Source organism: Doryrhamphus excisus, chromosome 5 (assembly GCF_030265055.1).
Source record: "Doryrhamphus excisus isolate RoL2022-K1 chromosome 5, RoL_Dexc_1.0, whole genome shotgun sequence".
Lineage (NCBI taxonomy): Eukaryota > Metazoa > Chordata > Actinopteri > Syngnathiformes > Syngnathidae > Doryrhamphus > Doryrhamphus excisus.
In genome coordinates, this window is record NC_080470.1 from 891,943 (window position 1) to 917,449 (window position 25,507).

The following is a 25,507-nucleotide window of genomic DNA, read 5'->3' on the forward strand; positions in this document are numbered from 1 at the left end:
GTGGAGCACTTTGTGTTCGAGAGTCACGTAACTTTGAGTGACGTGGCGGCACTCAAGCGGCAAACAATGAAACACTTGGCTGGGCTAATTTAAGACTTTAAGCGAGGAGATGCAGCGAGGACAAGAAACAGGGCGGAGTGAGAGGAGAGAGAGAACGGGAAGAAGAAGAGAAACTAATGAAAAAGAATTGAAATTAGGGAGGGAAAGAAGGCAAAGCTAGTGTGCGGATACGACACTATCTGACTGCGGCGACTTGGTTTTAGTCATGACTAAATGAACGGAGAACGGTGACGTGCATGAATTGTTATTCTGCTGCAACTAATAGCAAAATCACTGCGGTGTAAAATAGAAATTTCAGACTTGATTAATTTATGTATTTATGGACGAGGCGTTTGTTTTTCTTTCTTCCTTCCTTACGTCTGCAGGCTAGGTTTTTTTTTTTTTTTTTTTTTTTTTTTTTTTTTTCCAGCTCCAAATTGTGAGGTGCTGAAAATCTACTTGGAACATTTAACTCACACAAAAGAGGAGCAATTTTGGCGTCGCAGAGAGGAGTCGGGAGTTGCAACCCCTGAACAATGTCAGCACTGAAGGGTGACTACCTCTGAGAGCGTCTCCAGAGATTTTGGGAATCACAGGAGGAATTTTCTGGCTTCAGGACTGTATGTGGAGATAGTTTATATAGGGAAGTGCGGGCTGATCTGACAAATGGGATGGTGGGAAAAAAACAAACCACTTCAATTCCCTGAGATCAGACTGATTGGCGATCCAAAGCAAAGTATTTTCCTGGACTGAAACGACAATCAATAAACAACTCAATCAAAATGAAAGTAACTCACCTCGTACTTCGGTATGTGAATAGAATAGAATAGAATAGAATAGAATAGAATAGAATAAAATAAAATAAAATAAAATAAAATAAAATAAAATAAAATAAAATAAAATAAAATAAAATAAAATAAAATAAAATAAAATAAAATAAAATAAAATAAAATAAAATAAAATAAAATAAAATAAAATAAAATAAAATAAAATTAAATAAAATACTTAAACTATATTATGAAAGCAGGAAGTGAACAAATGTAAGAGTTAGTGATTGTAAAAGTACCAGATGGAGGGGTAGGATTTAATAAGCTTTGCTTCTTCCTACTCCTTTTGGACATGTGGAACCGGGAACTGATTTGACAAAAAAAAAAAAAAAAAAACAACTACAACAAAAAAACACCTTAAACTATATGAGGAAAGCAGGAAGTGAACAAATGTAACAGTTACTGATTGTAAAAGTACCAGATGGAGGGGTAGGATTTAATAAGCTTTGCTTCTTCCTACTCCTTTTGGACATGTGGAACTGGGAACTGATTTGACAAAATAAAAAAAATTAAAAAAATATATAAAAAAACAACTTAAACTATATTAGGAAAGCAGGAAGTGAACAAATGTAACAGTTACTTCTTGTAAAAGTACCAGATGGAGGGATAGGATTTAATAAGCTTTGCTTCTTCCTACTCCTTTTGGACATGTGGAACTGGGAACTGATTTGACAAAAATAAAAAATAATAAAAAATTATTTAAAAAAAAACCATTAGGAAAGCAGGAAGTGAACAAATGTAAGAGTTACTGATTGTAAAAGTACCAGATGGAGGGGTAGGATTTAATAAGCTTTGCTTCTTCCTACTCCTTTTGGACATGTGGAACTGGGAACTGATTATGGGATGCACTCAATTGGAATCTGATGCATGTTCAAATGAATTTAAACCATTACCATTACCATTACCATTACCATTACCAATCCTTCATTCAGACCAAAACCGTTTAGTTCCAAAAATAAAGTTGAAGATATGAAGACGGGGTAAGACTTACCCTCAATGGGAGCCAGGATGACGCGGGAGTGGTCGTAGGCGATGACATTGGCGTAACGATTTTTTGGCTTGTTCACCTCCAGGTTGGAATGTTCCCAGGTGAACTGCTGGCCCGGATCGATGGACTGAAGAAAAACACAAAAGAAGACATGTGAGGCGCCGTTTGTATTTGGAGCTGAAACAACTGATTTTTTAAATTTTGACGAATCAAAATTGAGTTTTTTCTTGAAATGTTTAAGTTGACAAAATATCTACGTGGTCCTTACATCTTTTCCATTTTTCAATATGTGGATGAGGATCATAGTCTCATCAGTTTGTCATTTTTTTTTACTCATTCCGATTAAAGTCGCTATCTGCGTGAATCGGAATCATCAAATTTTCAAACCGACTTGTTGCTAAATTATGCATTTGAATTCTTCACTGTGCTGTCACGGCATCAAACGCTAAAAAACCGTGTGACAGCCAGAAAACATCTGGAAGAACATCTCGTGAGTAAATCAACATCAACACGCCTAAACGGAACCAAGCGATCCCGATTGTGGTTGCGGTTTCCTGTGGTGAGTCAAGTTGTCATCGCTTGCGTGGGGGTCCGCGGAGAGGAATCCTCCAGCGTGACAGCTTCGGGATAGAAGGAAGAGGCCTGCAGTTTGTCTCTTCACACGCCGCCTGTCACGCTTGCTGTGATAGCTCCTGTTGTCCTTGGACATCACTTAGACAAAATACTACTTCAACAAAACTTACAACCAGCACCGCTCCCAGTAGACCACGCTGGCTGGACCACCCGTGGCGGTTAATAACGCGAGGCTCGATTCGGCAAAAATGCAACCAATGATCATACGGGATATCGTGTGGATGAATAAAACATTCATTCCGCTTATCCTCACAATGGTCACAGGGGTGCTGGAGCCTATCCCAGCTGTCTTACACCCTGGACTGGTGGCCAGCCAATCACAGGGCACATATAGACAAACAACCATTCACACTCACATTCATACCTATGGACAATTTGAAACCCCACGATGAATACATAGCTTTTATTGAGGTCTTCCTACATTTAAAAAAAAAATAAAAAATTTTAATTTTCCAAATATTTCAACTTTTTTCTAAATTTTCTAAATTTTTCTAAATTTTCTTTTAGTAATACTATTTTATTCACATATTTTTCTCCAACTTAATTTTCAAAAAAATTACAAATCTATTTCATAATTTGACACTTGCACTTGTAAGTGATGATGATGGCTGGGTTTGTTTGAGAGAGTTCCGGACTCACATTCATACCTATGGACAATTTGGAGTGGCTAATTAACCTAGCATGTTTTTGGAATGTGGGAGGAAACCGGAGTACCCGGAGAAAACCCACGCATGCACGGGGAGAACATGCAAACTCCCGCACAGAGATGGCCGAGGGTGGAATCGAACTCGCTGTGTGGCCTTCACGCTAACCACTTCTCCGCCGTGCAGCCCGAATAAAACATTCTTTAAAATTTTTTGTAGTTACAGGATAGAAAACCTGTTTACGACTTTCTAAATTGTTTTTTTTAAACATCATTAGAGCCCTCAAGACAAAAAATAACACCCCTATAGTCACCTTTACACTAAACAATACATTTGCTACATTTTGTTAACCTTACCGCTCACTCCCAAACACGTATTTATACGCGTTTGAAGTTTTGTTTTGTTTTTTTTGTGAAAGGCACAAAGGGGTGATGATGCAACTCCACAATAGAAAAGAGCTCGTTTGGTGCGGATTTAAGAGGGGGAAAAAAAAGTGCCACAAGTTGGCAGTAGTGCAATTCCATCTTTTCCCATTGAAATAAATACATGCAATACAATCGCCATGGCAACCAGGAAGCGAAAAGGCATGTCAATGTTAATGAAACGTATGCAAACAAAAGTTATTTTCACATATTTAAGTATATAAAATATCATGTTATTTATTATTATTATTATTATTATTATTATTATTATTATTATTATTATTATTATTATTATTATTATTAGTATTTTATTTTATTTTATTTTTATTTATTTTTTTTATTTTTTTATTTTTAATTTTTTTTTTTCCTGTGAACCTTGTTTTGTTGTTAGTGTTCATCACCATATGTTTAATTTGTTTTAATATGTTTAATTTAATTTTTAATGGTAGAAATTGTCAAATGTAGCATAATATGACTAATTGTTGTCAAATAACCGACAGCCGAGTCCGGATACAAAACCAAGAAAAATATAAAAAAGAAAGTTACCGATTGTGTCAGCCGCACCCCCGACCGCGTGTTGCGTTCCGATGACCTTCTCTTCACGGCTGCGTTTCTACGCTGAGGCCTTCCCTCCACGCCCACATCGAATCTCTCTCTCGCCTTTGCCTCCATTTTTTTCTTCTCCCGCTACTTCCCGCCTGGCTAAAAACCAATCAGTCAACGGCCCGTAGAGCGCCGCTTGGCAAGCCGGAGCGCACGAACGAGTGGCCATTCATCACGAAAATAACAAAATTAAAATTACACTTCTCTATTTAATTTGGTCATTTATTTTTCCTGCAGGCTGATAGGGTTGTGTGAAAGGGCAGAAGGACGGCATGGAGAGGGAAAGATAGACCGCTCAATGGGGGGAGTGGGGGGGGGGGGGGGTTGAATTCGCTCTTTAAGGCAAATAATTAGACTTCGGCCATCACGCCTCTCTCTCTCACCCCGCCAGGAACAAAAACAAGCCGGTGCCGTTAGTGCACCGCTCAGCTCTGGAAGTATGAATAATAGATACGGCAGAAAATGCTGGAATGCTATGAGAAGTCATTATCCGCCAACATCCAACATACACTGGCAGGCATGATGACGGCAATCCATGCTGGTGTAGCCATTTTTTTTTTTTTTTTTTTTGCCTTTGCGACAGGCGCGCTGATTTAGGGATGGCGAGCAGGAGATATTGCCGGTATGCAAACGAGAGCTGATTCAGCGCTCCTGATTTCTAATCAACTCCGGTGTCATTTATAACCCCAACGGTCCATAGAGCTCAGCACCCCCAACAACAACAACACTGCAGAATAAAACACAAAGTACGTCTAAACGCATGACAGAAAATCGATATTTTTACTATAAGTTGTTTTTTTTCATGTGGCAGAAGACGTTCAAATATAGCGGCTAATGGACTATAAACTATAAAGTTATGGGAGACAACTTTGACAAAACACCCGCCAAACATCGCTAAAATTATTCAGTCTAAATCAGGGGTCTCAAACACGCGGGACACTAGTTTGAGGCCCCCCGCCTTGATATGAAAGTTTAATGTTTAAAGTTTGATATGGATGCTGTATGGTATCATGAGAAAAAAATATTACGTTTGATTAATGTTCATGTTCAAGGTTAAATAACTGTTAATGGTTATCCTCCCTATCCGTGTGGAAGTGGTAAGTTTTTGGATATTTAAGTTTAAAAAAAATAACTTGAAGGCTATGGTATCATGTACCGAGAAAAAATTATTACTTTTGATTCATGTTCATGTTAAAGGTTAAATAACTGTTAATAGTTATCCTCCCTGTCCGTGTGGAAATGGTAAGTTTTTGGCTATTTAAGTTGTAAGGAATTATCTTGAAGGCTACCGTTTAGGTGGCTAGCTCTCTTGTTTAGCAAGTTAGCATGTGTCTCAAGACCCTGCAGTTGCGCAATATGTTGTAAATAAAAACACGTGGCAGCCCGCGGGCCAAATGTGGCCCGCAGGACACTACTTTGAGGCCCCCCGCCTTGATATGAAAGTTTAATGTTTAAAGTTTGATATGGATGCTGTATGGTATCATGTACCCAGAAAAAATTATTACGTTTGATTCATGTTAAAGGTTAAATAACTGTTAATAGTTATCCTCCCTATCCGTGTGGAAGTGGTAAGTTTTTGGCGATTTAAGTTGAAAGGAAATAACTTGAAGGCTACCGTTTAGGTCGCTAGCTCTCTAGTTTTGCGAGTTAGCATGTGTCTCAAGACCCTGCAGTTGCGCAATATGTTGTAAATAAAAACACGTGGCAGCCCGCGGGCCAAATGTGGCCCGCAGGACACTAGTTTGAGGCCCCCCGCCTTGATATGAAAGTTTAATGTTTAAAGTTTGATATGGATGCTGTATGGTATCATGTACCCAGAAAAAATGATTACGTTTGATTCATGTTCATGTTAAAGGTTAAATAACTGTTAATAGTTATCCTCCCTATCCGTGTGGAAGTGGTAAGTTTTTGGCTATTTAAGTTGAAAGGAAATAACTTGAAGGCTACCGTTGAGGTGGCTAGCTCTCTAGTTTTGCGAGTTAGCATGTGTCTCAAGACCCTGCAGTTGCGCAATATGTTGTAAATAAAAACACGTGGCAGCCCGACACTACTTTGAGGCCCCCGCCTTGATATGAAAGTTTAATGTTTAAAGTTTGATATGGATGCTGTATGGTATCATGTACCCAGAAAAAATTCTTACGTTTGATTCATGTTCATGTTAAAGGTTAAATAACTGTTCATAGTTATCCTCCCTATCCGTGTGGAAGTGGTAAGTTTTTGGCGATTTAAGTTGAAAGGAAATAACTTGAAGGCTACCGTTGAGGTGGCTAGCTCTCTAGTTTAGCGAGTTAGCATGTGTCTCAAGACCCTGCAGTTGCGCAATATGTTGTAAATAACGCGCAAGTTTGATATGGATGCTGTATGGTATCATGTACCCAGAAAAAAAATGATTACGTTTGATTCATGTTCATGTTAAAGGTTAAATAACTGTTAATAGTTATCCTCCCTATCCGTGTGGAAGTGGTAAGTATTTGGCGATTTAAGTTGAAAGGAAATAACTTGGAGGTTACCGTTTAGGTCGCTAGCTCTCTAGTTTAGCGAGTTAGCATGTGTCTCAAGACCCTGCAGTTGCGCAATATGTTGTAAATAAAAACACGTGGCAGCCCGCGGGCCAAATGTGGCCCGCAGGACACTACTTTGAGGCCCCCCGCCTTGATATGAAAGTTTAATGTTAAGTAAAAAATACAAAAAAAATATATAAAAAATCCGATATATGCAATGAATTTTTATTGGAAATGCATTACAGAAAAATCGGTTCTTTTTTTATCTGTCCGTAGTGAGCGAATTCCCGATATATCCGAGTCCGATATATCCGAGGTTTACTGTGTAAAATGTGCTCGGCAAATGAAGAAAATAAAAATTCAACACCTCGCCTTCCTGGCGTCCTTCTGGTGAGAACAAAAACCGACAGATGCCGAACTCAAAAAGCGTCCGCCCACTCACCTCGTATTCTTGGGAGAGTTTCAGGTTGTCGTTGGCCTTGAGAAGTTCCGTGTGCTCCGCCAGCTCGGAGATGGGGATGGGGGGGTGATTCATCATACCTGATGGCCAAAACAAAGGAGACAGAGGAAGGAAGTTTAATGGCAAGCCACAACTTAGTGCACAATTCACAATTTTTTTTTTTTTTTTTTTGGGGGGGGGGGGGTGGAAAAGGTTGGAAGGACAGGTTCTTTGTGCATACACAACATTGACGGTTGTGTTGTAGGTTTTAGTGATGGGGAGGCTGGTGTAAATAAAAAAGCAGGCAATATGTATTAATTGGTGTGTTAGAGGGGCGGCACGGCGGTCTAGTGGTTAGCGCGCAGACCTCACAGCTAGGAGACCAGGGTTCAATTCCACCCTCGGGCATCTCTGTGTGGAGTTTGCATGTTCTCCCCGTGCATGCGTGGGTTTTCTCCGGGTACTCCGGTTTCCTCCCACATTCCAAAAACATGCTAGGTTAATTGGCGACTCCAAATTGTCCATAGGTATGAATGTGAGTGTGAATGGTTGTTTGTCTATATGTGTCCTGGGATTGGCTGGCCACCAGTCCAGGGTGTACCCCGCCTTACGCCCGAAGACAGCTGGGATAGGCTCCAGCACCCCCACAACAGTATCACTCGGATACTGTGAACATCCAGCAGCAACACAACATTTTGGCATGACTACTATTTTGATGAAAAATATACTGAACCAGGGCTGCACAGCGGACGAGTGGTTAGCACACAGGCTTCACAGCTAGGAGACCCGAGTTCAATTCCACCCTCGGTAATCTCTGTGTGGAGTTTGCATGTTCTCCCCGTGCATGTGTGGGTTTTCTCCGGGTACTCCGGTTTCCTCCCACATTCCAAAAACATGCTAGGTTAATTAGCCACTCCAAATTGTCCATAGGTATGAATGTGAGTGTGAATGGTTGTTTGTCTATATGTGCCCTGTGATTGGCTGGCTGGCGACCAGTCCAGGGTGTACGCCGCCTTACGCCCGAAGACAGCTGGGATAGGCTCCAGCACCCCCCGCGACCCTCGTGAGGAAAAGCGGTAGAAAATGAATGAATGAATGAAATGGTGTGTTAGAGGAACTCGACTGGGCCAGACCAGAGCTCGGGTACAAAAACCCGTGTTGTACGGTTCATGTTATGAAGAAAGGGTGAGTTGAGAGGAGCAGAAGGAGGTGTGAGATACTGGGTGATAAACATGAGTCGCTGCATTCCAGCATCCATTTTTCCTCCGTTGGGTCTCAAAACCCCCAAAACTGAAATTGGTAGAGTTGCCATTTGAGTTGTCTGAATAAATTCTGGATTAAAATAGTTGGGACTTGCGATGTTCATACACTACCGCTCAAAAGTTTGGGATCACTTGGACATTTTTTTTGGTCAGTCCGAGATCTGGATTTTTCTTAGCAGTCCTGCTATGAAGTCCAGCATCCTGAAGTGGCCACTTCACTGTTGATACTGACACTGGTGTTTGACGCCTACTATTTAGTGCAGCTGCCAGGTGACCACCTGTCTTAAACTACACACTCTCACATATTTGTCTGCAGCGTTTTTCTGTCCTTGTTAGACCCAGTTTGTGCTATTGCTAAGGATTTTTTTTATCTTTCATGATTACAGTCACCCCTGGTTTAATTAATTGGTTACAGACCTGCCAACGATCAATTAATTTTTTCACGATATAGGATTCCAAGTCAATACATGGAATATTTTTGTAGTTGGAGCACGGAAAATCTGTTTATGACTTTGTAAATACGAGGGATTTATGTTGCCCATTTTGATACCAATCATCCATGAGTGAAATTGATTCCGATTCCGACACCGATCATATGGAATAATTATTCTTTGTTTGTTTCTTCTTGCACAGTTGTGCAGCGTTTTTCTGTCCTTGTTAGACCCAGTTTGTGCTATTGCTAAGGATTTTTTTGACTTTCATGATTACAGTCACCCCTGGTTTAATTAATTTAGGTTACAGACCTGCCAGCGATAAATTAATTTCCACGATATAGGATTCCAAGTCAATACATGGAATATTTTTGTAGTTGGAGTACGGAAAATCTGTTTATGACTTTTTAAATATGAAGGATTTATGTTACCAATTTTGAGACCAATCATCCATGAGTGAAATTGACCGATTCCGACACCGATCATATGGAATAATTCTTCTTTGTTTCTTCTTGCACAGTTGTGCAGCGTTTTTCTGTCCTTGTTAGACCCAGTTTGTGCTGCTCTCTGAAGGGAGTAGTTAACAGCATGGTAAGAGATTTTAGTTTTAGTTGAGATTTTTTAGATGGCTTTTCTAATCATCTATTAGCCTTATAAAATGATCAACTTGGATTAGCAGCCAAGTTTAGTTTAGTCTTGTATGTCTTATTTTGTCTTATTATGTTTACTATATTGGGTAATAGGAGTATAAAGATGACTGTGGGGTGTCTTTTCATATTTAGAGGACTTTCATAATGTTTAAAATTGTATTTAGAAGTTGGTAAACATGTTTTCTATGTCTTATGTGTCGTATTTTGTCTTATTATGTTTACTATATTAGATAATAGGAGTATAAAGATGAATGTGGGGTGTTATTTCATATTTAGAGGGCTTTCATAATGTTTAAAATTGTATTTAGAAGGTGATAAACAGGTTGTCTATGTCTTATATGTCGTATTTTGTCTTATTATGTTGACTATATTGGATAATAGGAGTATAAAGATGAATGTGGGGTGTTATTTCATATTTAGAGGGCTTTCATACTGTTTAAAATTGTATTTAGAAGGTGATAAACAGGTTGTCTATGTCTTATATGTCGTATTTTGTCTTATTATGTTTACTATATTAGATAATAGGAGTATAAAGATGAATGTGGGGTGTTATTTCATATTTAGAGGGCTTTCATAATGTTTAAAATTGTATTCAGAAGGTGATAAACAGGTTGTCTATGTCTTATATGTCGTATTTTGTCTTATTATGTCGACTATATTGGGTAATAGGAGTATAATGATGACTGTGGGGTGTTATTTCATATTTAGAGGGCTTTCATAATGTTTAAAATTGTATTTAGAGGTTGGTAAACATGTTTTCTATGTCTTATATGTCGTATTTTGTCTTATTATGTGGACTATATTGGGTAATGAACTTGGATTAGCAGCCATACCAGGAGATTGATGCAGAGGACTGACAGTTGTTGATAGTAGGCCTCTATGCAAAAATATACATCCTTCTTTTTCATTGTTTGTGAAATGGAAAAATTTTTGTAAAATGCAGGAAAATTAGTTTTTCTACGGAAAACAAAGAAATTTGCAAGTGATCCCTAACTATATTGTGTTGCTGTTGCAGGAATATTATTATCAGTCGTTACTAATCCACTTAGGGCCAGATGCTGAAGCATCGTATTGGAATATAAAGCAGCCATACGTATGCATTTCCTTTTTTAGTAAGCGTTTGCTCTTTTTTTTTTTAAACGTCAAAAGTCGACCAAATGTTGACATGTCCTTCCGGATAAAGTCTTGCGCTTAATTGAGCATAGAAATCGGAATGATCACTTTACCCGTCCTTAATTTCCCTTTGCCGACAACGCCTAATACGCCGTCAAAGTCAAGAAGGTCAACAATACTTTCATCGCTCTTACACACTCACACAGGCCAACTTTCAGCGCTGACACTCTTCATTAGCGACGCTAATTCATCGTACACGCAGAGAACAATGCGGCGGCATGGCGTTACATGGCGTTTTGCAAAGATTACGACGAGTACACGAGACAAATGCCGATGCCACGGAATGCCGGGAAAATGAATGGACATGCCGAATGAACACATTACATTCCGAGCGAATTAATATTATTCCTTAAAATTGTCCTTATTCCATTTAATCTCCTCACAAGAGCGCGTGTGCTAATAGAAAAAACTCCAATCATATTCAAGTATTTGTGTTTATTTATTCATTCATTACATTTACTCAATAAGCCGATGCCGAAATATGCATGCAGGGTGCAGACGCAACACTTGAAAATGAGTTATTTATCATCTCTGCCACGGGAGGACAGGGAAAAAAAAAAAAAGTTAAATTGCAAATTAAAATTGCCTGTCAGTTGACTTGCTTGAAATTCAGAGGGAGAGGTGTAAGCCGCTACGCTGGGAAGAAGGGAACGGGGATGCAAATGAGGGGCCCACACTTCTCCCACGGAGAACAAAAAAAAAATGGATCTTTCCAGTGCAGATCAAAAGAATATTTGTGTGTTTTTTTTGTGTGCATGTGTGTGAATGCCCGTGTGGTTGTCCAACAACTTTGCACACGCGCTCCATTAACTGCATGGAACCTACCAAAAAAAAAGATTAGACCCGTATTTCATCAGAAAATAAGTTTCTACCTTTTTTCGGTTCTTTAGTAAACAATAATAGAACATCGGTAAGTTTCAGGAAAATATCAGTTCCCAAATAAAAAAGCGAGATATACTAGAAATATTTTTTGTTGACTGTAATCATGACAGACAAAAAAAATCCTTAGCAATAGCTCAAACTGGGTCTAACAAGGACAGAAAAACGCTACCGAAATATGTGAGAGTGTGTAGTTTAAGACAAACTTCTTAGCTCAGACAAAGTTCTTTAGTAAACTATAATAGAACATAGGTAAGTTTCAGGAAAATATCAGTTCCCAAATAAAAAAGCGAGATATAGAAATATTTTTTGTTGACTGTAATCATGACAGACAAAAAAAAAATCCTTAGCAATAGCACAAACTGGGTCTAACAAGGACAGAAAAACGATGCAGAAATATGTGAGAGTGTGTAGTTTAAGACAAACTTCTTAGCTCAGACAAAGTTCTTTAGTAAACAGTAGTAGAACAGGTAAGTTTCAGGAAAATATCAGTTCCCAAATAAAAAAGCGAGATATAGAAATATTTTTTGTTGACTGTAATCATGACAGACAAAAAAAAAATCCTTAGCAATACCTCAAACTGGGTCTAACAAGGACAGAAAAACGATGCAGAATCCCAGCCATTTTCCAACGGACAACCTCTTCAGGACCAGCCATTTTAAACCAATTTTGAGTGAACTTTAAAGGCACACAGAATATTGTGCTCGATAGCTATGTAAACATGGAACCTACCAAAAGAAAGATTAGACCCGTCTTTCATCAGAAAATAAGTTTCTACCTTTTTTCGGTTCTTTAGTAAACAATAATAGAACATCGGTAAGTTTCAGGAAAATATCAGTTCCCAAATAAAAACGCGAGATATAGAAATATTTTTTGTTTTGGTGCCAAGTCAAATATCTAAACACAAAAACACCTTCTGCATGCTACACTCCACATACCCGCGTACATTTACTGTATTTTCTGGACTATAATTCGCTCGGAGTATAAGTCGCAAAAATAAGTCGGCCAAAAATGCATAATTAGGTAAAAAAAAAACATAAAAAATGGATCTTTCCAGTGCAGATCCAAAAAATATTTGTGTGTTTTTTGTGTGCATGTGTGTGAATTCCCGTGTGGTTGTCCAACAACTTTGCACACGCACTCCATTAACTGCATGGAACCTACCAAAAAAAAAAGATTAGACCCGTCTTTCATCAGAAAATATGTTTCTACATTTTTTGGTTCTTTAGTAAACATAGGTAAGTTTCAGGAAAATATCAGTTCCCAAATAAAAAAGTGAGATATACTAAAAATATTTTTTGTTGACTGTAATCATGACAGACAAAAAAAATCCTTAGCAATACCTCAAACTGGGTCTAACAAGGACAGAAAAACGATGCAGAAATATGTGAGAGTGTGTAGTTTAAGACAAACTTCTTAGCTCAGACAAAGTTCTTTAGTAAACAGTAGTAGAACATAGGTAAGTTTCAGGAAAATATCAGTTCCCAAATAAAAAAGCGAGATATAGAAATATTTTTTGTTGACTGTAATCATGACAGACAAAAAAAATCCTTAGCAATAGCTCAAACTGGGTCTAACAAGGACAGAAAAACGATGCAGAAATATGTGAGAGTGTGTAGTTTAAGACAAAGACATTTTAAAAAGGATGATATTAATAACTCATTCAATCCCAGCCATTTTCCAACGGACAACCTATTCAGGACCAGCCATTTTAAGACAATTTTGACTGAACTTTAAAGGCACACAGAATATTGTGCTCGATAGCTATGTAAACATGGAACCTACCAAAAGAAAGATTAGACCCGTCTTTCATCAGAAAATAAGTTTCTACCTTTTTCGGTTCTTTAGTAAACTGTAGTAGAACATAGTTAAGTTTCAGGAAAATATCAGTTCCCAAATAAAAACGCGAGATATAGAAAAATTTTGTGTTTTGGTGCCAAGTCAAATATCTAAACACAAAAAACACCTTCTGCACGCTACACTCCACATACCCGCGTACATTTACTGTATTTTCTGGACTATTATTCGCTCGGAGTATAAGTCGCATAAGGCCAAAAATACATAATTAGGTAAAAAAAAACATAAAAAATTGATCTTTCTAGTGCAGATCCAAAAAATATTTGTGTGTTTTTTTGTGTGCATGTGTGTGAATGCCCGTGTGGTTGTCCAACAACTTTGCACACGCACTCCATTAACTGCATGGAACCTACCAAAAGAAAGATTAGACCCGTCTTTCATCAGAAAATATGTTTCTACATTTTTTGGTTCTTTAGTAAACATAGGTAAGTTTCAGGAAAATATCAGTTCCCAAATAAAAAAGCGAGATATAGAAATATTTTTTGTTGACTGTAATCATGACAGACAAAAAAATCCTTAGCAATAGCTCAAACTGGGTCTAACAAGGACAGAAAAACGATGCAGAAATATGTGAGAGTGTGTAGTTTAAGACAAACTTCTTAGCTCAGACAAAGTTCTTTAGTAAACAGTAGCAGAACATAGGTAAGTTTCAGGAAAATATCAGTTCCCAAATAAAAAAGCGAGATATACTAGAAATATTTTTTGTTGACTGTAATCATGACAGATAAAAAAAAAAAAAATCCTTAGCAATAGCTCAAACTGGGTCTAACAAGGACAGAAAAACGATGCAGAATCCCAGCCATTTTCCAACGGACAACCTCTTCAGGACCAGCCATTTTAAGCCAATTTTGAGCGAACTTTAAAGGCACACAGAATATTGTGCTCGATAGCTATGTAAACATGGAACCTACCAAAAGAAAGATTAGACCCGTCTTTCATCAGAAAATAAGTTTCTACCTTTTTCGGTTCTTTAGTAAACAATAATAGAACATAGGTAAGTTTCAGGAAAATATCAGTTCCCAAATAAAAACGCGAGATATAGAAAAATTTTGTGTTTTGATGCCAAGTCAAATATCTAAACACAAAAAACACCTTCACTCCACATACTCGCGTACATTTACTGTATTTTCTGGACTATAATTCGCTCGGAGTATAAGTTGCATAAAGCCAAAAATGCATAATTAGGTAAAAAAAAAAAATACATAAGTTGTACTGGAGTATTCAGAAATTCGGAGCGAGAGGTTAAAGCTGCTACGCTGGAAAGAAGGGGACGGGTATGCAAATGAGGGGCCCACACAGTAGTAGAACATAGTAGGTAAGTTTCAGGAAAATATCAGTTCCCAAATAAAAAAAAGGAGATATAGAAATTTTTTTTGTTTTGGTGCCAAAAAACACAAGAAAGGGCTTGTTTTACATCACATAAACAATTTCTGTACCAATTTAACACCATGAACAAATGAGGGTCCCCCCACACAAAAAAATGGATCTTTCCAGTGCAGATCAAAAGAATATTTGTGTGTTTTTTTTGTGTGTGAATTCCCGTGTGGTTATCCAACAACTTTGCAGACGCACTCCATCAATTGCTTTTACTTTGGGCGGGGCCCGCATTACCGTCTGCATGCATAAGTGCTTTGCTACAGTCGACTAGATGCATCATACGTACATCCCAAATGAAGCACGGCGGTGCTGGCGGATGAGACAGATGCTCGTACGTTCCGCGCTTCCTTGTTTATGACGACTTTATCATCATCTATCTTTCAGCGTTGTCAGCATAACTTGTCACATTTCTCACAATTCCAGACATCACTCGGAGCGCATAAAAAAAAAAACAAAAAAAAAAAAAACACTGCATTGAAATGTAGCGCCTTCACCTTGAGCAATGTTATTTCAAGGACAAACTGTTATTCTGTTATTCATTGCCTCTTTTGCGCTTTTCATAAAAAAAAAAAAAAATTCCCAGTGCACTTCCAAAATTTTCCTTTTTCCGCCACTTTACACTTTGAAATTTTGCGGCTTTAACGTTTTTTTCAAATTTCTAATAAATATTGCTAAAAACGCTAACACGTTTTGGGCCACGAGAGAGTGAGTGCTCTCGCATATAGACAAGCTTTGTCGTTTTCTCTAGGTGACATTAATGCTACATTAATGCAAATAAATAAATAAAGAAAAAGTCGAGGAAGTCGGTATCACGTGATGTTGGTGTTTACGTTTTACTGGGCATGCCCCATTGACGATTCTGGTTGATTATAGCAACGCATGTAGACAAGAGATTGGAATATTCCTTTCCATGGATAGCATTGTTTTCGGAAAAGGTCATTGGGAAAGATAAAAACTCCTCATGTAAACGTGGCTAATGACGCATAGCTAACATTTCTCGGAAGGATGCGATCGGGACATACGCCTCATTCCATAAGAGGACGGAACGTCATCTAGTGACTGAAAAAGTGCAGGAAATCCTTCTTTATTGTGGTTGATTACTTACCACTTTACAATTCAAAATTTTGCGGCTTTAACGGTTTTTCAAATTTCTGATAAATATTGTTAAAAACACAGAGGTTAAAAAGTTTACAGAGTGAGACATCTTCTCTAGAAAGTAACGTTTTGGGCCACAAGAGAGTGAGTGCTCTCGCAAATAGACAAGCTTTGTCGTTTTTTCTGGGTGAAAAACAGGCTGGCCTCACGGTAGAAAGTTTGAGGTCTCAAACTCACGGCCTGCGGGCCAAATGCGGCCCGCTAGTTTGAGGCCCCCGCCTTGATATGAAAGTTTAATTTGTTAATTTGTTTCATTTGTTTTTTGATTTGCTTATTTATTTTTCCATCTTATTTTGTGTTAAAAAAAATAACATGAAACATTATTTAATAATTTAATAATAAATAAAAAATAATTTATAATCATTTCTAATGATTCATAATAATTTAATTTAATTTTATCAGAGCTTTTCCAAAGAACTAAAGCACTGAAAAAGTGGAGGGTATAGCAGAAGCATTGAAGACTATTATATTATATATATTTATTAATATTTAATATTTAATATAATTAATTTTTATTAATATTTTTTATTATATATTTTTTATTTTTTTCTTTATATATATATATATATATATGTATATATATATATATATATATATATATATATATATATATATATATATATATATATATATATATATATATATGTATATTGTAAGTATATTGGCGTATAAAAGAACTTACATAAATGCATTTTCTATTTCAAAAGTTGTACTCGTTTTGTCAAGTTGGCTAACATCATGCTAGTGCTAGTTTGCATTTGCAGTCGGTGTACGTGTGTTAGCTAACTGTTAGCTAACTGTTAGCTGATGTGTGTTTAGCCTATTATTATTATTCTTCCAACGAAATGATCGCGATTTTGAGGGCCTTAACATGCCTGAAAAGTCACCAAATTTGGCGAGCGCATCAGGTCTGGCCAAAAATTTGATATTTTATGGGTTTCAAAAGTTGGTGTACGTGGTTAGCTAACTGTTAGCTGATGTGTGTTTAGCCTGTAACATGAGCAGTATTGGAATTAGGGCTCGAGCACTGACCAGTGCGAAAGCCCTATTGTAATCGTAATGTTTGTTATTATTAATATTATTATTCTTCCAACGAAATGATCATAATTTTGAGGGCCTTAACATGCCCGAAAAGTTACCAAATTTGGCGAGCACATCAGTTCTGGAGAAAAATTTGAAATTTTATGGGTTTCAAAAGTTGGTGTACGTGGTTAGCTAACTGTTAGCTGATGTGCGTTTAGCCTGCAACATGAGCAGTATTGGAATTAGGGCTCGAGCACTGACCAATTGTAATCGTAATGTTTGTTATTATTATTATTATTATTCTTCCAACGAAATGATCGCCATTTTGAGGGCCTTAACATGCCCGAAAAGTCACCAAATTTGGCGAGCGCATCAGGTCTGGCGAAAAATTTGATATTTTAGGGGTTTCAAAAATTGGTGTACGTGGTTAGCTAACTGTTAGCTGATGTGCGTTTAGCCTGTAACATGAGCAGTATTGGAATTAGGGCTCGAGCACTGACCAATTTTAATCGTAATGTTTGTTATTATTATTATTATTATTATTCCGACAAAATTAGCGCAGTTTTGAGGGCCTTAACATGCCCGAAAAGTTACCAAATTTGGCGATCGCATCAGTTCTGGCAAAAAATTTGATATTTTATGGGTTTCAAAAGTTAGAGTACGTGGTTAGCTAACTGTTAGCTGATGTGCGTTTAGCCTGTAACATGAGCAGTATTGGAATTAGGGCTCGAGCACTGACCAATTTTAATCGTAATGTTTGTTATTATTATTATTATTATTATTCCGACAAAATTAGCGCAGTTTTGAGGGCCTTAACATGCCCGAAAAGTTACCAAATTTGGCGATCGCATCAGGTCTGGCGAAAAATTTGATATTTTATGGGTTTCAAAAGTTGGTGTACGTGGTTAGCTAACTGTTAGCTGATGTGTGTTTAGCCTGCAACATGAGCAGTATTGGAATTAGGGCTCGAACACTGACCAGTGTGAAAGCCCTATTGTAATCGTAATGTTTGTTATTATTATTATTATTCTTCCAACGAAATGATCGCGATTTTGAGGGCCTTAACATGCCCGAAAAGTCACCAAATTTGGCGAGCGCATCAGGTCTGGCAAAAAATTTGATATTTTATGGGTTTCAAAAGTTGGTGTACGTGGTTAGCTAACTGTTAGCCGATGTGGTTTAGCCTGCAACATGAGCAGTATTGGAATTAGGGCTCGAACACTGACCAGTGTGAAAGCCCTATTGTAATCATAATGTTTGTTATTATTATTATTATTATTATTCCGACAAAATTAGCGCAGTTTTGAGGGCCTTAACATGCCCGAAAAGTCACCAAATTTGGCGAGTGCATCAGGTCTGGCAAAAAATGTGATATTTTATGGGTTTCAAAAGTTGGTGTACGTGGTTAGCTAACTGTTAGCTGATGTGTGTTTAGCCTGTAACATGAGCAGTATTGGAATTAGGGCTCGAGCACTGACCAATTTTAATCGTAATGTTTGTTATTATTAATATTATTATTCTTCCAACGAAATGATCGCAATTTTGAGGGCCTTAACATGCCCGAAAAGTCACCAAATTTGGCGAACGCATCAGGTCTGGCAAAAAAAATTATATTTTATGGGTTTCAAAAGTTGGTGTACGTGGTTAGCTAACTGTTAGCTGCAACATGAGCAGTATTGAAATTTTATTTGATTTTTTTTCCACTTATTTTTTTTTACCAGAAAGGTTCATAGAGCAAGAAATTTTTGTTGTGAGGACAGCACAATTCGCAAATACAAAAAAAAAAAAACTTTTTCCTTTTCCCATCGCAACCAAACAGCGTGAGCAATATTCGCTAATTATTACGCATTTCCAATCTTCCCATCTTCCTGAACCTGCGAGATGTAATGATTCCTTTAGATAAGCTCCTGCCTATTTCCATATGAAAGGGAAGATGCCTGGAAAGGAGGAAATCCTGATTTTTATTTTTTTATTTTTTTTATCCTCTCTCAGATGATCAGTGAGCGAGCACACAAAGAGGAACGCTGAAATGTCAGGCCGTTGTTTTGCTACTCATTTTTCATTAATTCTGTTACTTATCTCTGAGCACAGGAAAGACCCGGTATGTTCCAAATGGAAATGGAGCAGTGGCGGTGAAGGAGGTGTGAAGAGGAAGTGAGATAACAAGGACTTTCATCCTGGGGGGGGGGGGGGGGTGTAAACCAAACAAACAAACAAACAAAAATCTAAACATCTCGTCATCATCAGCAAAGGTGATTCCATTGGTTATTTATTAATGCGGACCGCCAGAGTCCACGTAGAAACCAACACAAAACAATTAGTGCAGATTAAGCTGCATCACGTTGGGGTTGGGGGGTTGGAGGGGGGGTAAAAAAAAAAAAAACACTTGGACACAAGCAGTGCTTTGCAAAACAAAAGCCGGTATGCAAATGCATAAAGCGTAAAGACTAACTTTCACAGGCAATATCTGCTGCACTCTGAGGACTGTTTAGGGCGGAATCTGAAAGAACAGCAAACATGGGACACATTTTGATAAAAAGCCTGGAACGAAAAAGGGTCACGGGGGGGAAAAAAACGGAAAAAAAAACATTAACCACGTATACATGGACCCAAATATTCCAATTCTATTCGGGTTATTTGCTCAAACGGAAAAAATAACCTTTGTATACACCTCATTCCCAAAGAAAAGTGTACGCATATTTTTGACTAATAATAATACGAAACTGCATGATTTTCAAATGAATGTATTCTTGAAAAACTGGGTTAAAGGCAAAAACACTTTTTTTTGTTTCTTTACTTTATTTGCCTTTTATTTAACCTACAAATGTGTATATAATCTATATTTGTATTTTAGTACATTTAGTTGTTTTTATGCTTGCAAATACTAAATTAATGTAAATAACGTTGAATTTGGTTGAATACGCATATTTTTGACTAATAATAATATGAAACTGCATGATTTTCAAATGAATATATTCTTGAAAAACTGGTTTAAAGGCAAAAACACTTTTTTTTGTTTCTTTACTTTATTTGCCTTTTATTTAACCTACAAATGTGTATATAATTTATATTTGTATTTTAGTACATTTAGTTGTTTTTATGCTTGAAAATGCTAAATTCATGCAAATAATGTACAATTTGGTTGAATACGCATATTTTTGACTAATAATACAAAACTGCATGATTTTCAAATGAATGTATTCTTGAAAAACTGGGTTAAAGGCAAAAAAAACTTTTTATTTTCTTTACTTTATTTGCCTTTTATTTAACCTATAAATGTGTATATCATTTATATTTGTATTTTCATACATTTAGTTGTTTTTATGCTTGAAAATGCTACATTAATGCAAATAATGTTGAACTAATAATATGAAACTGCATGATTTTCGAATGAATGTATTCTTGAAAAACTGGTTTAAAGGCAAAAACACTTTTTTTGTTTCTTTACTTTATTTGCCTTTTATTTAACCTACAAATGTGTACATAATTTATATTTGTATTTTAGTACATTTAGTTGTTTTTATGCATGAAAATGCTAAATTCATGCAAATAATGTTGAATTTGGTTGAATACGCATATTTTTGACTAATAATAGTACAAAACTGCATGATTTTCAAATGAATGTATTCTTGAAAAACTGGGTTAAAGGCAAAAACACCTTTTTTGTTTCCTTACTTTATTTGCCTTTTATTTAACCTACAAATGTGTATATAATTTATATTTGTATTTTTGTACATTTAGTTGTTTTTATGCTTGAAAATACTAAATTAATGTAAATAATGTTGAATTTGGTTGAATACGCATATTTTTGACTAATAATAAAACGAAACTGCATGATTTTCAAATGAAAGTATTCTTGAAAAACTGGGTTAAAGGCAAAAACACTTTTTTGTTTCTTTTACTTTATTTGCCTTTTATTTAACCTACAAATGTGTTTTTTCATTTATATTTGTATTTTAGTACATTTAGTTGTTTTTATGCTTGAAAATGCTAAATTCATGCAAACAATGTTGAACTAATAATACGAAACTGCATGATTCTCGAATGAATGTATTCTTGAAAAATTGGGTTAAAGGCAAAAAAAACTTTTTTGTTTCTTTTACTTTATTTGCCTTTTATTTAACCTACAAATGTGTATATAATTTATATTTGTATTTTAGTACATTTAGTTGTTTTTATGCTTGAAAATGCTACATTCATGCAAATAATGTACAATTTGGTTGAATACGCATATTTTTTTTACTAATAATATGAAACTGCATGATTTTCAAATGAATGTATTCTTGAAAAACTGGGTTAAAGGCAAAATCACTTTTTTTGTTTCTTTACTTTATTTGCCTTTTATTTAACCTACAAATGTGTATATAATTTATATTTGTATTTTAGTACATTTCAGTTTTTTATGCTTTAAAATGCTAAATTAATGCAAATAATGTTGAATTTGGTTGAATACGCATATTTTTGACTAATAATACAAAACTGCATGATTTTTGAATGAATGTATTCTTGAAAAACTGGGTTAAAGTCAAAAAAAACTTTTTTGTTTCTTTACTTTATTTGCCTTTTATTTAACCTACAAATGTGTATATAACTTATATTTGTATTTTAGTACATTTAGTTGTTTTTATGCTTGCAAATACTAAATTAATGTAAATAACGTTGAATTTGGTTGAATACGCATATTTTTGACTAATAATAATACGAAACTGCATGATTTTCGAATGAATGTATTCTTGAAAAAATGGGTAAAGGCAAAAACACTTTTTTGTTTCTTTACTTTATTTGCCTTTTATTTAACCTACAAATGTGTATATAATTTATATTTGTATTTTAGTACATTTAGTTGTTTTTATGCTTGAAAATGCTAAATTAATGCAAATAATGTTGAATTTGGTTGAATACGCATATTTTTTTTTTACTAATAATATGAAACTGCATGATTTTCGAATGAATGTATTCTTGAAAAACTGGTTTAAAGGCAAAAAAAAATTTTTTTGTTTCTTTACTTTATTTTACTTTTATTTAACCTACAAATGTGTATATCATTTATATTTGTATTTTCGTACATTTAGTTGTTTTTATGCTTGAAAATGCTAAATTAATGCAAATAATGTACAATTTGGTTGAATTTGCATATTTTTGACTAATAATATGAAATTGCATGATTTTCAAATGAATGTATTCTCAAAAAAACGGGTTAAAGTGAATTAAAGGCGGTGAATAATTGCAGTACCTGCAGTTCAACATGAATATTAAGACGAGGCCGTTTATCCGGCAACACTTGAGATGCATGCGGAGATGAAGCCAGCATGGCGGATGAAGGAGATAAAATATGGAAAAAGGGGTGGAGATAGAGTGTGGAAAAAAAAAAAAAAAAAAAAAGTGTGAGCGCTCGGAGCCAAAGGAAGCTGGATTGGACACAGACGGTAGATATCCTCGGAGTTGTGCTGCTTCATTACTTGGGCCCCCATTTGCCAATTAAAGCCCCGGGAACCAAGAAAGATAATGACAAAACGAGCCACTCTCTGCGCCCCTGAGGAGTTACGCAATGTCAATGCGAGGATGTCACATGACCAAAAAAAAAAAAAAAAAAAAAACGTACATAAACACTCCACATACGCACACATTCAAATGCATTAACGAAGCCTCGCTGATGATGGGAAGACTAATCAAAAATCATTTTTGTTCCGCGGCACCACGGGTCACCGCATCCAAATTGCCAATACGGCGTACGCTCCGCTGAGCGGTCGAGGCCGCAGATAAGAGCGCCGGGAGCGTGCTCGTTTGAACAATGGTCGCTTTTAGCTGATGGCGATGTTCGGCGATGTTCACCGATGCTCACCGGCCCCGCTTAATTGGGCTTAAAACGGCCATTTAAATTGAATTCCCCGGATGCAGAGATAACGACGTGGCGCAAATTCTGCTTAACGACAACGAAAACCGCGGAGTGGAGAAGGCTCGAGAAAATCTCGACGTGTATTAGTCCATGTTATGTGTAAATGTTTAATCGAGGGCAGCGAGGACGTCAGACGGACGACGCGGGCGGCCATTATTATAACCTTGTCATTTGAAACGGGCTTCGAATACTGAGCAAGATAAAAACGAGGTAAAAACGAGTGAATTGAACTCGTTTCTCATTTTGGGGGTTAATACCATCTCTTTCCAGACACAAGTGCCACCCTCGAACACGCTATATGCCCCGGAGTATCGAATATATACGTAAAGACGCTGTGGTTTTTGAAATGTGAATCTTTTGATGAAGAAGAAGACTGACCACAAAGAAAAAAAAAAAAAAAAAATCGAGTGTGTTTATGTGACTTCTGCACACACCCCCCCCCCCCCCCCCCCCCTCCTCGCCTCGGCTGACTGAGAGAGCAAAACGTGTTTCAAGTTCAAGGCCGAGAGTCTCTCAAAATGTCTTCTGTCAAAACGAGCTGCCAGAAGAGAGAGAACGCAGGAAGACGTCTGGAGGGGACTACTAAGCATCAGCAACGGAAAAGGAACATGAATGATGCAATCCAAACTGTCAAGTCTACCCCCCCCCCCCCGCCCCCGGGTTTAGCTTAAGGTAACTAACTCTAAGGATTGCGATTGATTTATTTATTACAAAGAAAAAAAAAAAAAAAACACTCCTTGACTTACACCGGGGGTCTCAAATATGCGGCCCGTGGGCCAAATGTGGTCCGCAGGACACAAATTTGAGGCCCCCGCCTTGATATGAAAGTTTAATGTTTAAAGTTTGATATGGATGCTGTATGGTATCATGTACCCAGAAAAAAAATATTACGTTTGATGCATGTTCATGTTAAAGGTTAAATAACTGTTAATAGTTATCCTCCCTATCCGTGTGGAAGTGGTAAGTTTTTGGCTATTTAAGTTGAAAGGAAATAACTTGAGTGCGAGTTTGCATTGTGTCTCAAGACCCTGCAGTTGCGCAATATGTTGTAAATCAGGGGTCTCAAACAAGCGGCCCGCGGGCCAAATGTGGCCCACAGGACACAAATTTGAGGCCCCCGCCTTGATATGAAAGTTTAAGTTTGATATGGATGCTGTATGGTATCATGTACCCAGAAAAAAAAAATATTACGTTTGATTCATGTTCATGTTAAAGGTTAAATAACTGTTAATAGTTATCCTCACTATCCGTGTGGAAGTGGTAAGTTTTTGGCTATTTAAGTTGAAAGGAAATAACTTGAAGGCTACCGTTTAGGTGGCTAGCTGTCTAGTTTGCGAGTTAGCATGTGTCTCGAGACCCTGCAGTTGCGCAATATGTTGTAAATCAGGGGTCTCAAACACGCGGCCCGCGGGCCAAATGTGGACCGCAGGACACAAATTTGAGGCCCCCGCCTTGATATGAAAGTTTAAGTTTGATATGGATGCTGTATGGTATCATGTACCCAGAAAAAAAAATATTACGTTTGATTAATGTTCATGTTAAAGGTTAAATAACTGTTAATAGTTATCCTCCCTATCCGTGCGGAAGTGGTAAGTTTTTGGCTATTTAAGTTGAAAGGAAATAACTTGAAGGCTACGAGTGCGAGTTAGCATTGTGTCTCGAGACCCTGCCGTTGCGCAGTATGTTGTAAATCAGGGGTCTCAAACACGCGGCCCGCGGGCCAAATGTGGACCGCAGGACACAAATTTAAGGCCCCCGCCTTGATATGAAAGTTTAATGTTTAAAGTTTGATATGGATGCTGTATGGTATCATGTACCCAGAAAAAAAAATATTACGTTTGATTAATGTTCATGTTAAAGGTTAAATAACTGTTAATAGTTATCCTCCCTATCCATGCGGAAGTGGTAAGTTTTTGGCTATTTAAGTTGAAAGGAAATAACTTGAAGGCTACCGTTTAGGTCGCTAGCTGTCCAGTTTGCGAGTTAGCATGTGTCTCAAGACCCTGCAGTGGCGCAATATGTTGTAAATCAGGGGTCTCAAACATGCGGCCCGTGGGCCAAATGTGGTCCGCAGGACACAATTTTTTTTTTTTTTTTTACACAAATAAGGAATTTTAAATTAGCTCTCATGGTACATATACATACATCGACAAAAAATGGAAATAATTAAAAAGCAAGACTGAGATGTGCAAAAAAGGATAATAATATAGTGGTGCAATTCATGTGAGTGGGTGCGTGATGAATAAACTGGAATGTTATCTGCATTTGTAACAAAATACAGTCTATGTATTAAAAAGACAGGATTCATTCATTCATTCATTTTCTACCGCTTTTTCCTGGATTCAAGAAAAAAAATAATTTTAAAGAATTTTTAAGAATTTGTGTCCGGGATTTGAGGTCATATGCAAAACAATTATATTTTGAGCTGAGATAAAAAGTCTCACATCTCACCAAAGCTAATGAGCCGGGAATACGGAGTGTAGGTCGGATTGCAAAGTTTATAGTGTGTCTGTTTGCGTACACTACCGCTCAAAAGTTTGGGATGACTTGGAATTTTTTTTTGTGCAGTCTGAGATCTGGATTTTTCTTGGCAGTCCTGCTATGAAGTCCAGCATCCTGAAGTGGCCGCTTCACTGTTGATACTGACACTGGTGTTTGACGCCTACTATTTAGTGCAGCTGCCAGGTGACCACCTGTCTTAAACTACA

General features: G+C 36.9%; 1 protein-coding gene across 7 annotated transcripts in view; it reads right to left on the reverse strand.

The window, feature by feature from the left end:
* ptprsa (protein tyrosine phosphatase receptor type Sa) overlaps positions 1-25,507 on the reverse strand; it is a 355,150-nt gene that overhangs the window by 53,835 nt on the left and 275,808 nt on the right. For all 7 annotated transcript variants that reach the window (XM_058074048.1, XM_058074046.1, XM_058074043.1 and 4 more), the window contains 2 exons: positions 7,100-7,197; positions 1,858-1,981 (listed from right to left, as the gene is read on the reverse strand). In XM_058074048.1, coding sequence (XP_057930031.1) covers positions 1,858-1,981; positions 7,100-7,197 — 222 coding nt within the window. The remainder of the gene's footprint in view (positions 1-1,857; positions 1,982-7,099; positions 7,198-25,507) is intronic.